General features: G+C 39.5%; 1 protein-coding gene across 4 annotated transcripts in view; it reads right to left on the bottom strand.

The window, feature by feature from the left end:
* Positions 1-15,814, bottom strand: part of Pde4d (phosphodiesterase 4D) — a 1,422,283-nt gene that overhangs the window by 1,056,846 nt on the left and 349,623 nt on the right. For all 4 annotated transcript variants that reach the window (XM_029543935.1, XM_021208481.2, XM_029543934.1 and 1 more), the window contains one exon: positions 7,373-7,517. In XM_029543935.1, coding sequence (XP_029399795.1) covers positions 7,373-7,414 — 42 coding nt within the window. In that variant the 5' untranslated portion in view covers positions 7,415-7,517. The remainder of the gene's footprint in view (positions 1-7,372; positions 7,518-15,814) is intronic.

Raw genomic sequence — 15,814 nt, 5'->3', positions numbered from 1 at the left:
AACATCCCTCCATGGCTCCTGCATCAGCTCCTGCTTCCTGAACTGCTTGAGTTCCAGTCCTGACTTCCTTTAGTGATGAACAGTAATGTGGAAGTGTAAGCTGAATAAACCCTTTCCTCCCCAACTGCTTTTTGGTTATGATGTTTGTGCAGGAATAGAAACTCTGACTAAGACAGGGCCTTAGTAATATTTTAAAATACATTCAATAAGCAGATAAAAGGAATTACAAAGCATGGCCTGTAGTTTCTGTTTTAAATGGATTTATAGAAAAGGTTGCTTTTCTTGGCCCTTGGTATTGCTTGTTTGAAGGTAGCTTTACTATGTTTAGTTTTTTTAATGCTCAGGGTGCCAGATACTCTGTGAAGCCTAAAATCTCAATGCCAAAGTACACCATGGTATCTCGACACTGAGTCTCTCGAGTACCATTTGGAATGCAGCTCTATGAAGTATAACTATTATAGCATAATCAAACAGTCTGTAAGGGCTTAATAAACTCTGCTGACTGAATTAAACTATGGATGGTAACAGCTAACACGTGATCAAATGCATAACACAGAAGCAGGCCTGCCAAAACAGAACCCCAGATTACTAAATTAGCAAAAAACGGGGACAGGATAGTAGCAAAAACAACAACAACAAATATTTTAAGTATCTTTTTTTTTTTAATCTGTGCTCTATGAATGGGGCCATACTCTCAACTCCAGGCATATAGGAAGGGATTATCAGTGACAAAAGCAAAGGACTGGGTCCTGGCACAACTCATTCAAGTCATGTTCTTTTGGCTGAACTGCCAATTGATAACCATCAAACACTGGGGTCTAACATATCAGCAGTTGTCAATTGTACATCGTAGTGTATGTAGCTTATGAACTCACAAGCCACCTTTCCAGTAATAAAAGAGGTCTGGGTGATCTATTTGTGTGATGGGTCAATTCTGCTGCAAAATCCCTAAGGACCGAGTGTTTGGTTTTAGAAGTACACATATAGAATTGGACATTATATAACGATTTTGTTGGCACGGGTTGCTTTAGTTTGGGGTTTTGTTAGTTTGCTTGTTTTCCTTCATAATAAGCTTTCGATTTCATGTGCTCATCTTATCCTTGAAAGCTCACGGTAAATTTTCAGGGGCACTTGATAATAACTCAGATTATTGACTGCTTTCTCTCATGCTTCCTCCATCAAGTCACAGAGATGGAAAGCCAAGACTACCACAGAAGAGCTTAGGACCAGTCCATGTTGCCCTCAGAAGCACCCACCATGAAAGGCAGACATGCTGATGATTTCATTTGAAGAGTTTTGTTTGTTTGTTTTAACAATAAGAGCTCTTGCCCATTGATAGCTATTTCACAGAGTAAAAGGTAATAGACCAATCGTCTGGATCAAATTTCGGTACAGCTAAAACAATGACATTTTTAAAGGGGGGAAAAAAACTCTAAAACAAAATACTACTAATAGAAAACTCCAGCAAGTTAATATGCTTTGCCTAAATTTTTTCCATTTTGTACTGGCAAGACTATAAGACAAATTTTTTAATATACATCATCAATTCAAGAGAACCCCTCTACATTTTGATATGTTATTGGTGTTTACATTGTTAAGAAAAATATATATACAATTATTTCTTGGTCATAATCACTTGAAATTCAACTCCCACTTGAAGTTGCCCTAAAAAGAAACAGCAAACACATTACCATATCTAAAAATGTGAGTTGTTTTTTTTTTAGAAGACAACAATTTCGTGACTGGTTTAGAAGCTGGGACAGCCATGTGACCTGTGATTGATTCAAGGCCAATGGCTGCTGATCACTCCCTATTCAAGTTGGTTTTTTTTCTCTAAACTCATATTCGTTTATACCCTCATCTATTCTTATACCATTGTTGATTATCTGAGAAAAAAAAATTCTTTCAACTACTCTAAAATAATCTATGTTTCTGCAACAATGAGCGTAATTGTCAATTAGGACACATAATTCACAGCTAAAATATCTCTTCTAAAGAGGATCCACACAACATGGAGAAGAGAGAGAATGAGGAGGTTGAAGGGAGAGAGTACTGCAAAGTCCTTGAGAAGCACAGTGAAACAGGCTTGGGGCATCAGGCCTGGGGCGCCAGGCTGATGAAGCAATTTCAGTAAATCATAGAATGTATAAATGCAGTTGTCAAGTAGGTTCCAGAAAGGTAGGACCGTCAAGTATCCTATTCATATTAGATGTCCGGAGCCTAACATAACCTCAGCCACTTAATAAATGCTTCATTGAATTTTTCTAAAACAGAAATATTACCTGGGAGTCAGGAATGATAGTCAAATTAATCAAATCTCTAAAACTACAAGTTCTCACTTCAGTTCGTAACTCGCAAAGCACGGAAGGCAGCTTTATTTTTTATTTTTTATTTTTTTATTTTTTATTTTTTTATTTTTTATTTTTTACTTTTTATTTTTTTATTTTTTATTTTTTATTTTGCCTTTAATTTGTGTTTTCCAAATCGTTTTAGTAACTGTATCTCTCCTGAGTCTCTTCTACCCTAGGGAGTGAACACGAGTGAAAAAAAAAATGGGGGGAGGGGGTTAACTTTTTTAATTTGCCAGAATTGTACACTGATACAACTCTACAGCAGTGTACCTCACATGGGCAGGGATACAGTAGGGACATAAGGTTGGTCTGGCAAGGAATCCATCAGTTTTACTTCAGCCATAAAATCTCAAGTCTGACTATGTCTGAGTAGCTGAAAGGAATAACAGACACAGGCAGTTCTGCAGTGCTAGTACAAAATGGATCATTCCTTCCAAGGTTCCTTTTGGCCTTTCCTCACCGGGTGGGTACCCATACAAAGAGATGTAGATGAAATGGCATGAATTACTTCACTCTGGGTCAGCAGGAGAGTAGCCACATCCATACAGAATCAGCCAGGGTAAAGATACAATTGGAAAATGTTTTTTTTTTTTTTTTTTTTTTTTTTTAAGAGCAGGGTACATTTAGTATATGAGCTTTGAATAGTATTTTTAAAAAACCACCTAAAAGCAGTTTTAGAGAACCCACTGACACATCCCACCAGAGCAGAACCCAGTTCCTGGATTCAGCACTGATAGCCTACATAGGTGGGCTTTTGGTTTGGCATTTGAAAAAGAAAAAAAAAAAAAAAAAAAGTAAAAAAGAAATTCTGGATTTTTCAGTGCTCTGCAAACAGCCAGGAATTGCTTGCAGCTTTGAATAAACACTAAACAACAATTCTGCCCAAGAGAACAGGGAACATCAATTAAAGACATCTGGTGAGTGACACATTTGTCCCAATGTAGAACATCCAAAAGAATCCCAAGACAGAGGGCAATTTCATCAAGAAAATAAAGAATCTAATTGAGCAGATGACATCTCAAATCTCTTCCAATGCATTTAGGCTACTCAAATTGAGAGTTTTAGGTAAAAATCATAAAAAAGATACTTTAGAACTCAACATACAAAAGAACTGATTAATGAATTATTAAAATTTATCCAGTTCATTCAGCATATAAGATCTACTTTTAAAAATCACGAGTTCAGAAGATATCAGGAGAGCTATTGTAAGGAACCATTCTTTTAAGTAAGAGCTTTATTTTCACACAACTTTGGAACCAAATATAGAGAATCAAATTTCTGTTACCTCTGAACGGAAATTACCTGTGAACCTCTCATGTATGTTGACATTTTAAATCATACTTTCATTAATTCTTTGAAAACTTCATATAATAATATTGTGATCATATTCATCCTGCCTCCCCAGCTTTTTCCTTCTCTATACTCATCTGACATTCTCTCCCTCTCCCTTTCTTCCCCCTCTCCTCCCTCTCCTCCCTCTCCTCCCCCTCCCTCTTCCTCTTTCTTTCCCTCTTCTTACCTCCACCACCACCACCACCACTATCCCCTGCACCTCCATTGAGTCCAATTTGGTATATCTACTGGCAGAGTAAGGCATTTCAGAAAGCAACGTCCTCATAATATTGTGATAGATGTTAAGAAAAAGATACATACAGTAAGTAAAAGATACATACAATAAATAAGGGTAATAATGTCAGAGCAAAACAATATTTCAGAGAAAAATTAAAATGAGCCTCTAGGTCTGTGAAGAGTTGCTTGGAAACTCAAAACTACCACAAGGAGTTCTCAAATATAAACTAGCAAAACAGGAAATTATGATCTTTCTAATGTCAAACAGTTGAAATAATATGATGATTCTTCAGTATTGACCACATTGGGTTTATATATCCCAGTGACACACTGAAATAATTTTTTAAGACTATCAAACTGACTTGCTCACAGGAGAGGGAAGGAGGGAATTGGAGAAGGGTTGTGGAATGGGGGAAGGGTTGTGGGAGGGAGGTGACCAGGAAAAGGACATTATATGGTATGTGAAGTGAATAAGTAAAAACTAATTAGTTAATTAATTTTAAAAAAAAATCAAATCTTTATAAGCTAAATAAATGTTTGCACCTTGCCTAAATTCAGATGTTACAACCCCAGTTCTCAATGTAAAGATCTTCATTAGCAGTGGGGGTGAGAGGTGTTTGGGAAGATGGATCTAATAAGAAGGGACTGCAGAGCTCTGTGAGGTCCAGTGAGGATGCAGCTAACTACAAGACATCAGAAAGCCAGCCAGGAAGTGATCTGTCACCATAAATGAATTGTGTGTACCTGGCTCTTGGGAGTCTCAGCCTTTAAGTTTTTGAGAAGAATACATTTCTATTTAAGTCACCAATCTGGTATTTTATGACATAAGCCAGCCCGACTTATGAATGCGCATGAGACCTAAACTCGAAAGTGATGTTGAACAGGAATCTGCTTAACTACCTCTTTAATGCCTTTATCTTTTACATTAAATAGAGATTGTCTAAGTGTTACAAACTATACTGGTACTCTTCTCAGAAAGGAACTCACTAATAAGGTGACCATCTAAAAATAGCCCTAACCCATTCTTCTCTTGTATGCCTTATACAATGGTCTGTCAACTTTAGATTTGAGTCACATAGGAGATACATATGTGTATGTGTTGGTCAATGTGATATACAGAGAGCTCTGCATGAAGAAAGGAAACCTTCCTTTATTGTGTATAACTTTACTCCAGGCCCTGGGGCCCAGAATTGAATGAAAAGAGAAATGGGGGAGGAGCCAGCGGGATGCTTCTTGACTCTATTTGCCTTGTGGCCAAGCCCCTTCTACCACACTTCCCTTGCAATATTCAACTAAAATCTCAAACTGTGCAACACCATAAGCCCTTTCTTTCATTAGTTGCTTCTTTCCAGTTTGTCACTGAAGTAAAAAAAAAAAAAAAAAAACTAATGCACCTTGATTCACAGTGACAGACACAGGATCTATTCAGCAACAGGTGACTAATATGCCTCCATTCACGCTGACAGATACAGGCTTTTCGCACGCAATAACATGTGGACTATCACAGAAACAGTCTTCCCATTTAATGTTTATTATTTTTAAATTCCCAAATGAAATAATGCCCAAACAAAGAGTTGACAGTTTTTAAATTAAATTATTTGAATGTTCTTTAACACGGAATAGCTGCTTCTGGGGGTGCGGTGCAGGATTCTATCCTGGCAAAGAGTTAATGGGTAGAGGTGACATACTACCAGACCATGCTTCAAATCTAGAAGTGGCAAATTCTTACTAGTAAATCAGCCACCTCATTTCTCAGATAAGGAGTCATACCCTGCTCGGAGTCGCTCAGCTGTGCGGGCAAAACGCAAGAGTTTTCTCTGCACCAGTGGCTTTGGAGGAAGCAAGCAAATGAGAACCCGGTCGCTCCTGCCACCTGAATGTAGGCAGTTCAAGCTCTCATGGTCTGGGAAGCTTCACCCTTTCCCGAGAGAAGAAGAAATCATGCACAAAAACAAAGGCAAACAGGGAACCTTCTAGAATCATTCAGCACTCTTGTTCCCTTAAAGTCACACCATTGAGAATTGTTTACCTTTAGAAGAGTTTTCCCTCCAAGAATGGAGATGAACAAAATGGTATGTTTTATTTATCCAAAATGCTCTCCTCTTTGCCTTTTTAATTTTTTTCAAACCATGTGCCCCTGACATTCAACAAAAGGAAGTATCATATTGATATGCTATAAATCATATTTGATTTAAAACAAGAAAACTCAGTAACAGGCATGTTCTTAGTTTGGTAATTTGTATACAGGTCATCCCTATTATAATTAGCAACTATGCACAATGATGAAAAGAATTCTAGGCACAAGGCTCTGGCCTTTTATGTTATGCAAATTCCATATCACCAAAGACCAATGACTAAAACAAATGTATGTGAACACTTCACCAATTTGTTAAATTTATTTAGTTGGTTATTAAACTTGGGATTCAATCAAATGACTGATGGCATATCTCTCAGTATAGCCTTTCTTTCTTTCTTTCTTTCTTTCTTTCTTTCTTTCTTTCTTTCTTTCTTTCTTTCTTTCTTTTTTAAAATGCTATAAGGCACACTAACTTGTCCTCTCTACACACTCATCCCCATTCTGCAGGAAGAATGAAAGATGGCCTTGGGCGAGATAGGATCTCAGGACAAAACACAAAACATTTCCACACTAGAGAAATGTGTTTGCATTTGTGGTTTTCCTGATGCCTTCAAATGAGTGTCCCTACGTCACGAGCACATCTGTTTGGATGCTTCTTCCCTTTGGGTAAATGAACAAAGGGACATATTGTTAGAACTTGCCTGATGGAAATTAAATCTGCCTTCACCCTCGCCTGGTACAGCTTTTCTCCAACTGCTCTCCTTATTTCGTGTTGTTTATTCCCTCGTAAGATGATACAAAACTCAAATTTGTCATGAGTCTGGTACCTTACAGGCACTGTACAATTGGAACAAATGCTTAAAGCACCTCAGAGCACAGAGAAGGGCAACTTAAAAGACGTTAGAAAGGAAGACTAAAATGGGTAGTTAGAGACCTATGCCAGAGTGAGGAGCTAATGAAGAGATGGAGTTTCAGAATGAGTTTGGCTGATAAGTACCTTTAACACGCTTGCTTTCAATATATCCGTTTGGAACGATCTAGACAGATTGATAGTCAAGACATACATTTTTCCTATTTTAACTTTAACTACATATTTGTTTCATGCACTCAGATATCAGGGTGTTCAGCAATGAAGCTTATGTGAATGAGTAGAAAGGCATCTATCTACACTGCAAAGGAGACCCATCAAATAGCAACTAGGCCACACAGATGAATGAGACTTCCTTTATTCACAATCTGCATACAGTTAGAGTATTGAAAGCTAACCAAAGGTTAACCACAACCCTAACTGCAACACCTCAGCATTAAATCCAAGAAAGCTAGAACCGTTGTAAGTGCACGTTTTACAAAATAAGTGAAGATGAAAGGTACTTACACTTTTGCTCCGAGTGAGTACCTCACAAGTGTCCCTCTCCATGGTGCGACGACTCTCAGTAGTTCGGATGCCACTAGCTGCTTCCAGTGTCGGTGTTCTCGGTGCTCTCGCTGCAACTGTTACTCACTCAGAGGCAACTGAAAGGCTGGAGAAAAAGGCAAGGAAATGTTTAATCAAGTATATGATTAACATGTGCACTTCGAAATGCCACCGTGGACTGGGACAGCGATTCTTAAATAATTCATCAGAACAGGCAGAGATGTTGATGTGTTTAAAACGATAAAAGTGGACAGGAGGAACATTTCCAAAACCGCTTTTGTTTAACGCAAGTTACAGATCCCAGTACCATCTGCTTTCTGTTAAATATCGGAGCTTACTTTTTTAGCAGTTGAAATAAATAGGTGTGGTAGACACAGCCTAAAGTACCTCACATGAATGGAAGAGGCTGCTGAACCATGGCATGTGCGAATTCTTGCTGGGAAACTAGGGACTCCCCAATTTTCCACTAAGGGACCAGACATACAACCTTTGCCACCAGTGGGAAAACACTAAAGACTACAGGATGACTGTGAGCATGACGTCACAGCTTCCTCTTCTTGTTGTGTTACTGGTAAATCCACATAAAAGTCGATGGTCTTGTCCCAGCGGCTGTGCAGCAGTACCCAAGACCTTTGGTTCAAAGAGGTTGAAAAACTTGCTTGAGAGAGGGTGAGGGCTGCTTCCCTAGTTAAAGAATAACTGTTATGCCAGAGACTCTTCCAGAGTAACTGTCACTTTCATAGCATCAATGTTTCCTAACCTCCACTCTCCTAGACACTGGAAAGGAGACCATTTAGAAGGAAGGACAGATTAAATAAATTTCTGCTATCCATTTACTTCTCTATACACAGCTTCACTACTCACAGGAAAGAATTGTATGTGGGATGATATGCTTTTGGGAGACTTACACTAGAGGGAAGAAGATGAGGTCAAAAAGCTTGGCTAAAACATTGACTAATAGTGTAGGCTGTCATTGTAGGTGTGGAGGGTTAGAGGAAACAGTGTGTTTGTGCCATCATTTGGATGTAGTCTAAGTTCTTTAGGGAAAATAAGGCGCCTGTCTGACATTTAGGAAAAAAGAGTAGCAATAGTCATGGGCTGAAAGAATTTGGTTCGCCAAGCAATTTTGAAAATACTAAGGTACAAGCTGTTATTATTTATAAATGGCAACACCACAGGAAGACCAACAGTGGACCTCTGGGAGCTCCCAGAGACTGAACCACCAACCCCAGCATACATGTAGCAGAGGGATGCCTTGTCTGGACTCAGTGGGAGAGGATGTGCCTAATCCTGCAGAGACTTGATGCCCCTGGGAAGGGGGGATAGTGGAGAGGAGGCTGCCCTATCAGAGGTGAAGGGGAGAGGGGATAGAGGAAATTCCTCGGGGGGGGGGGGTATTTGGCAGTATTTGGGATGTAAATTAATTAATTCAAAAAGAAAATTCAGTAATCTAAAATAGTTATCTGCTTCAAACAAACAAACAAAAAACAGACCAAAACAAAACAAAACAAAAAAATCCAAACATGAGTTCAAAGCATGAGAGACTATAGAGAATCCAAAATGGCTGCGGACCTCAGCAAAGGGATAAACATGCAGCAGAGCCCAATCACACCACCGAGTAGGGACCTTCACCGTGCTCTCTAACAGCCCACAGCGGCAATCTCGCAAGGCTGAAAAAAGTGGTTTCAGTCCCATATAAATCACTCCCTTTAGAGTTTTAAAAATCAAAGTGAGATATTTTTAGGGAGGCCAAGGCCCCCCTGGCAGCAAGATACAAATAGAAAGAGAGAATGGGTACTATATTGCTAAGAATACCCCTAAATGTGGAGACCCAGTGCTACCAAGGAGAAAAAAAGGATTTTTCTAGCTTGAAGAAAATGTCTGCCTAAAGGTAAAAGAAAAACGCATTAACCAAAGTGAGTTTCTAGGGGAAAAATAATTAGTTCTTTTAGGCTTTTTAGGCTTTATGGCTTTTGTGGTCACTGCTTTGAAGAGAAGAGGTTTTGAATAGAGGGACTAACCTACACAGGGAAAATACTTAGTTCATAAGCCTCCAGGAACTGACTCACCTTCCTGATTACATATGATGCTCAGCATCTTAGATGGTCTCCAAAAATGTGGAAATATATTATTCATTTCTTTTGTGAAATGGATTGAGATCATTTCTAACTATGATCTAAATGTCCATGCCTAGAGAGAGAAAAAATGACATCTAGATAACTGCTGTGGGAAGCTGATGCTCTGCTGGGGAGAAACTCATTGAAAATATTTAATTATTCATCTGGAATGTAATGAGTACCCTTAGGGTACCACAAAGAAGTGCTCATAGTGAGCTAGTTAATCAATGGTTTCAAACCAACAAATCAGTAAAGTCAGACAAACAATGGATTTGACCTGGAAAGTCTTGCTGAATTAATCAAGTCGTTTAAGACGTTTGACTTAAATGCCTTTAATCCCATCATTAACAGATTCTTCCCTACAGGAATTCAAAACTTAAAGGAATATGAGTAAACAGATGGACTTAACAGAACAACCATAATCTCCAACTATATAGCTAGGGGGCAGCCTGGCCTCCATAAAAAAGTATGGACCTGGGAGTCAAATAAGTGTATCTCTGTATAGCTCTAGACAATGGGACATTTCTTAGCAGAGAGACACAAATGAATACCTGGTCTTCTTTGAGTGTTGATGAAAAGATGTGCTTAGAGTAATACCTAGCAAAACATTTGGCCTGTAAGATGGGGCACACTTCTGTCTTCACCATCTGCATCTTTCTCTGAGTACCACCATGCCGCCATGTAATAACAAAACAACTGATTCTTATTCATTGTCTACAGTGTCTAAACCCCAACAAATAAAACACACCTAGACACATTTCAACCAGGTATTGGTGGATCATTTATCTGGAGCTCAGGAGATGGTGCGTGACTATCAGGGTCATTTTTAAGAGAGTTTAGTAAATAAAGGCTCTAAGGAAGATGGGGGCGGGGTAGAGGAACCCACAGTGACAGTGCAGTCCTGGGAGCAGGCAATGGCAGAGTTATCTACAGGGAGCAAGCAGAGATGGCTGCCGGCATCTACAAAAAGACAACCACGCAGAGCTGGCTTCCTTGATGAGGCAGGTTACTTTCTGGCACAGCCGGGAGGAAAGAGGTGAAGAGAAGCATGTGACCTCATACCACCCCCTCTGATCACCTGCCAAGACTCCCTACTAGCCAAACACAACAGAGCAAGGGGGCAGCGGAAGATGCAGATACACTTTTCATCTGTCAGCCTTCAGGGACAGAAAGCTATGAAAGCCAGACAGGGAAAGAGGAAAGAGCTGCAGGCAAAATAGAAGACCTGCCACCCAACTATGCTACGCATTCTAGCAAGAGGATTATATTTTCCTGCTGCCTTACTTGTTGAGAAAAATATCTACCATTTATCTCAATAATGCCAAAAAAGTAGATATTGCTAATGTATTGTACTACTCAAAATTAAGGGTATCTTTTCCACAGAGAATTCATTGTCCAGACTCAAACTTGATCACCCTGTGACCATAGTTTGTATTTTTTATATCTCCATACCACTCTGGTGTTGCTATCATGGACCAATGCCATTTAACTATCAACAGAGAGTAATCAGCACAAATATCAGATCTATGCCCACACCTAAGAATGTTTGAAAACTATATATACATTTTTTTTTCTTTCTTTCTCCCAGGGAGGCAGTTATCTTAGTCTCTACAAATTTCTCCCTTAGCAAAGATAAGACAAGACAAGACAAGACAACGTGTTTCTCCCTCTAGGCAAGATACACAAATGAAAACCAGGAGGCAACACTGGCACATATGTTGTCATTATGACAGAAGCTTCCATATAAAAGTCAATGGGAAAGAAGGAAGAGCCCATCCCTGCAGGGAACATACTTCAGAAATACAAGTTAAGGCAAAGCAGATTAGGAAAGCTAAGCTAGACACTGAGAGCAGGAGCCTAAACTACCTGGATAAACTGTGGCGCTTTGGAGCAAGGATCAAGCTGAGTCCTTTCAGGGGATTAAAGGTTAAGTGTCGAACATTCTGAAGTGCTCATCAGAAAAATCATTTTAATATCTNCCAGTACCTTGACATATGAAGCTGTAAGATACTGGGAAAGGTGCCATTTCTTTTACCCTTTACTTCACATGTGCTTCCTTGTTAAGTAGAGAAAATCGTTTTGTCCCAACCCACCTCAAAGGGTGGTTGTAGGGATTAATTAGCTAATAGCTAAACATTTCTGAAGAGTTTCCTCCAAACATAATTCTGCACATTTAAGCAGAAAATGTATTGATGTCTAATGGTAGTCAAACCTAAGAGTTAAGGAAGGTTCCAGTTGCCCTCAAATATCAGGAAAGCTATTGGGTATATGTTAGACACTTAGGATTAATTTCCTTTTCTTCTCCTTTTGTGGAACCAGACCTTTTTCCCTTTTCTAGAGTAATATAGTGACTGGTTGAATCATTAAACCACTTCACAGACATTAACATAAAACACCACTGCGTTCCAACTTGCCACTCACTGAAATAAATTTGTTGTATAATATAAAACCTTCTTCATTTAGGGCAGTGGTTCTCAACCTGTGGGTCACAGCTCCCTTGTGGGGTTGAAGGACCCTTTCACAGGGGTCATCTAAGAGCACTGGAGAGCACAGGTGTTTACATTACAATAATTATATGGTGGGGGAGTCTCTGCGACATGAAGAACTGTATTAAAAGATCACAGCATAAGGAAGGCTGAGAGCCAGTGTTTTAGGGAGAAAGAAGTATCCTAACGTATTGCCTGTGAGTAATTAAGAAGTATTCAATTGGATCTGTCTCTAATTTAGTCTCTTTTTTTCATTAGATGGTAGATATTTCTAATGGTACATTAAACTGAAATTAAATTGCTTCTGACTTCCCTAGCATTCTTTCAAAGGGCTGGGAGAAGCAAGGATGTGACGATTCCCCACAGTGTTACACACATGCTCAGCAACTACACTCTCACCCAGCTGTGGCCTAGTCCTCTTGAATAGATTCTAATATAGTGGAAAAATAGTGGATATAGAATATAGTTGTTATAGAAGGCAATGTCCTTGTGAAGTTTAAACAGGCTCGATTTATTTAGGCTTAGCCAGAAAATGTTATGAAGATAAATTAGGGAAAGGCAATCCGCCTACGAAATAAATACTCCAAATGTTAACAAGGGGACAAGACAAAAATTTCATGAAAAGTTTAACTGATGGCCTCAGTGAGTTAAATGTACATGAGTTTTCCTTCTCCAGACAGACGATAGACATAGTATTTGTCCATGTGGCCTCTGTTTAGACAAGGGAAGATACAACCTGGATTTCCTGGTGTCATCTAAAACCTCTGTGTTAAGAGAAGGTCCAGAGGCATTTTAGTCCAGACCCAAAGAGAACACTAGATGGTTCCTGAATTTTACAGCATTTCTCATTTGTCCAGGTGTCATGGGCTGATATCTCTCAGCTGAGCTCTTGATTGGGCTCCAGAAACAGAATTCTAGAGAGCTCAAGGGACACAGCAAGTCATTCAAGAACTGTGAACATGAGGGATCAACCTAAGCTCACAGAGCTGCCTAAGACAGGACAGGGAGGAGTCTAAAGTGGCCCACCCCCACCCCTGACACATGCCCATAAAAGTGTCTTGGAGATGAATATTCTGCCCTGTTCACTTTTTTTCCCCCCAAAAGCTAATTTCACGGCTCTAACAATGTCTCATGACTTTTCAGAAGAGTTCAACTACTCAGTTCTGACAGGAAGCTGACAGGCAAGGGAAAACGAACCTGTGACATCTGGTTTCAGTTTGCACTTTGTAGGGATTTTTCTCTGCAGAGGCATCTCAAAGACCAAGTAGAGAGGTCAGATGATCTGTTCAGCGCATGTTTAACCTGTCTTACCCTTCCCACCCCTCAACAGCATTGCTTTGATGTACTTAGACTTCTCTAATCTCTCCATGTTTGTTTCTAACTCAGAGCTTCAAATTCATGTTTTTAAATTGATCACCTGAACATTTTCTTCTTTAGAATCCTGCCAAAGCCCCACCCATCTATCAATTTCCCCATGTCTCCAAATCACAAAGGCCTCTACTGTGGACTGTGAAAAGCCTAAGACAAGTTGCACGGATTTCCACTTTGTTCCTTAAGGATTCTAAATTTAATCATTTTTTTCTTCAATTTAGAACTGAATAAGGCACTCTATTCCAACTACACACTGCGTGATTACCAATCCAAGTTCGTTAAGGATGGGAACATTTCACCATGACTGTTCCACCTTCTCCACAGTGGAGACATAGTGTTGATTACGTATCAACAATGTAAAGAAACAGAGGGGGAAAAATAAAGCTATAAACCAGTGGTTCTCATCTTATGAGTCAAGAACCCTTTGGGGTTGAAAGAGCCTTTCACATGAGTCACCTAAGACTATCAGAAAACATAGATATTTATGTTACAAATTCATAAAGTACAAAAATTTCAGTTAGGAAGTAGCAATGAAAATAAATTTATGGTTGGGGGTCACCACAACAGGAGGAACTGTATTAAAGGGTCACAGCATTAGGAAGGTTGAGAACCACTGCTATAAACCCATATTTAAAAAAAATGAGCATTTCAACCAGTAAGTATATATTTTGTAAAATTAGAAACAAAATTATAACTACAGAAACTGCATTATCTCATTATCAAAGAAATTAAAATCTCTAAATTTATATTTGCTTTCTTTGTAAGTTAGCAAAGTTATTTTTCATAAAATCCTAGATGGGTATATATATTATTAATATATATATATATAATTAAATATGTTTCACATCTTGCTGATATGATTTCCAAATGAAATAAAGCCTTTGGAAGGAATATGCTAATAAAATCCAAAAGCTTTAATGTGGTGACATACTTTTATACAATAATACTGGAGGTAAATTTAATTGTGAGAAGGGATTCATATGCAGAAGCAATCTTGGAAGTTCTAACAGTAATAATGAAATTTGGAAATAATTTAGATATCCAATTATAGGAGACTAGCTAATTAAAATATGCAACCCCTCCTAATGCATAAAATAGATGCACATTAATTTAATTACATGAGAAACTGTGTGTTGCAATGTTAACTAAACATAATTGGGAGAGGTTGTGGCAATAGGTAAGGCTCAGGGATAGACCGCTTGTCTAGCCTGTGTAAGGTACTAGGATTCATTCCCTACACACACACACACACACACACACACACACACACACAGAGAGAGAGAGAGAGAGAGACAGACAGACAGACAGACAGACAGACAGACAGACAGATGGAGACAGAGACACAGAGACAGAAAAATAGACACAGACAGAGAAGGGAGGGAGTAAAGAAGAAAGCAAGGAAATGGACAAGAAGAAAACTCGTTATTAAAGTTGCTTCTACAATACTATCCTGAAACTATGCACAGAAGAAGAGTTGGAATGAGATAAAGCAAGAATCAATACATTTGCATGGGCACCATATTATGGTTCATTCCATTCTGGCTTCTGAGTTTCTTCGCTTTCTCAAATTATCAACACTTGGGAAAAGGCACTTAAAAGTTAGGTAGATGGGAAATGTTTGTGTGAGTATAGCAGCCACTAACCGCCTCCTCTTCCTTTAGAAGTGACTTCTGCTTCTGTCTATGGCTATCCTGGGCACTTCTCACACGGCCCTTAGAAGCACTGGAGTGACTATAAAACCAAGCCTCTAACCACCACCTGCTTCTTCAGAGTCTAACGACTGCTGACGTTTGCTTATACAGTGACTCTGGGGGAGGCTGCTAGACGGTTTGTTTGTCTCTCCGTTTGCACCAGAAGTCCCAGGTTTGCTGTTTTCCATGAAGTGCTAGAATTCATCTTTTAGGGCTGGGAATGGCTTAGTTCGAAAGAGATGGTCAAAATTTAAGTCTCTCCTCACAGAGGCAGTTCTCTCTGTCCTCTGCTGGGCATCAACCAAAAGACGATTTCTCCTTTCAAATCTTGTGATATTGCCATCTACCAAAAGAATCCCCTTAACATTACACTGAGAAAACCAGTTAACGGTGGTTCCTCCGAGCTAGTTTCTGAGGAACATGCCCACCACATGGCACCTTGAAGACAGAGGTGAATGCGAACAGCATACTATATTCGCCATCAGTGGGATTAGGTTTTAGGGGACCCATAGGAGTTCAATTTACAAAGTTATTTTCCTATTACTATACATCGGGAGAAAAATGCGGAGGGGACCCGCAGCAGCTGGACCCGATCGTCCTGCGCCTCTCCTGCCCAGGAGGGGTGTTCGCCTGGCGGCTGTCCGCAGGCTGATCCAGCGCCCAACATCTTGCCTCCCCGACCGAGGAGGGGTGTCCGCCTGGCATCCAGCGCCTTTCCTCACCCGAGGAGGGGAGTGC

Source organism: Mus pahari, chromosome 11 (genome assembly GCF_900095145.1).
Source record: "Mus pahari chromosome 11, PAHARI_EIJ_v1.1, whole genome shotgun sequence".
NCBI classification, from domain to species: domain Eukaryota; kingdom Metazoa; phylum Chordata; class Mammalia; order Rodentia; family Muridae; genus Mus; species Mus pahari.
This window is presented reverse-complemented; position numbering and strand designations above follow the sequence as displayed.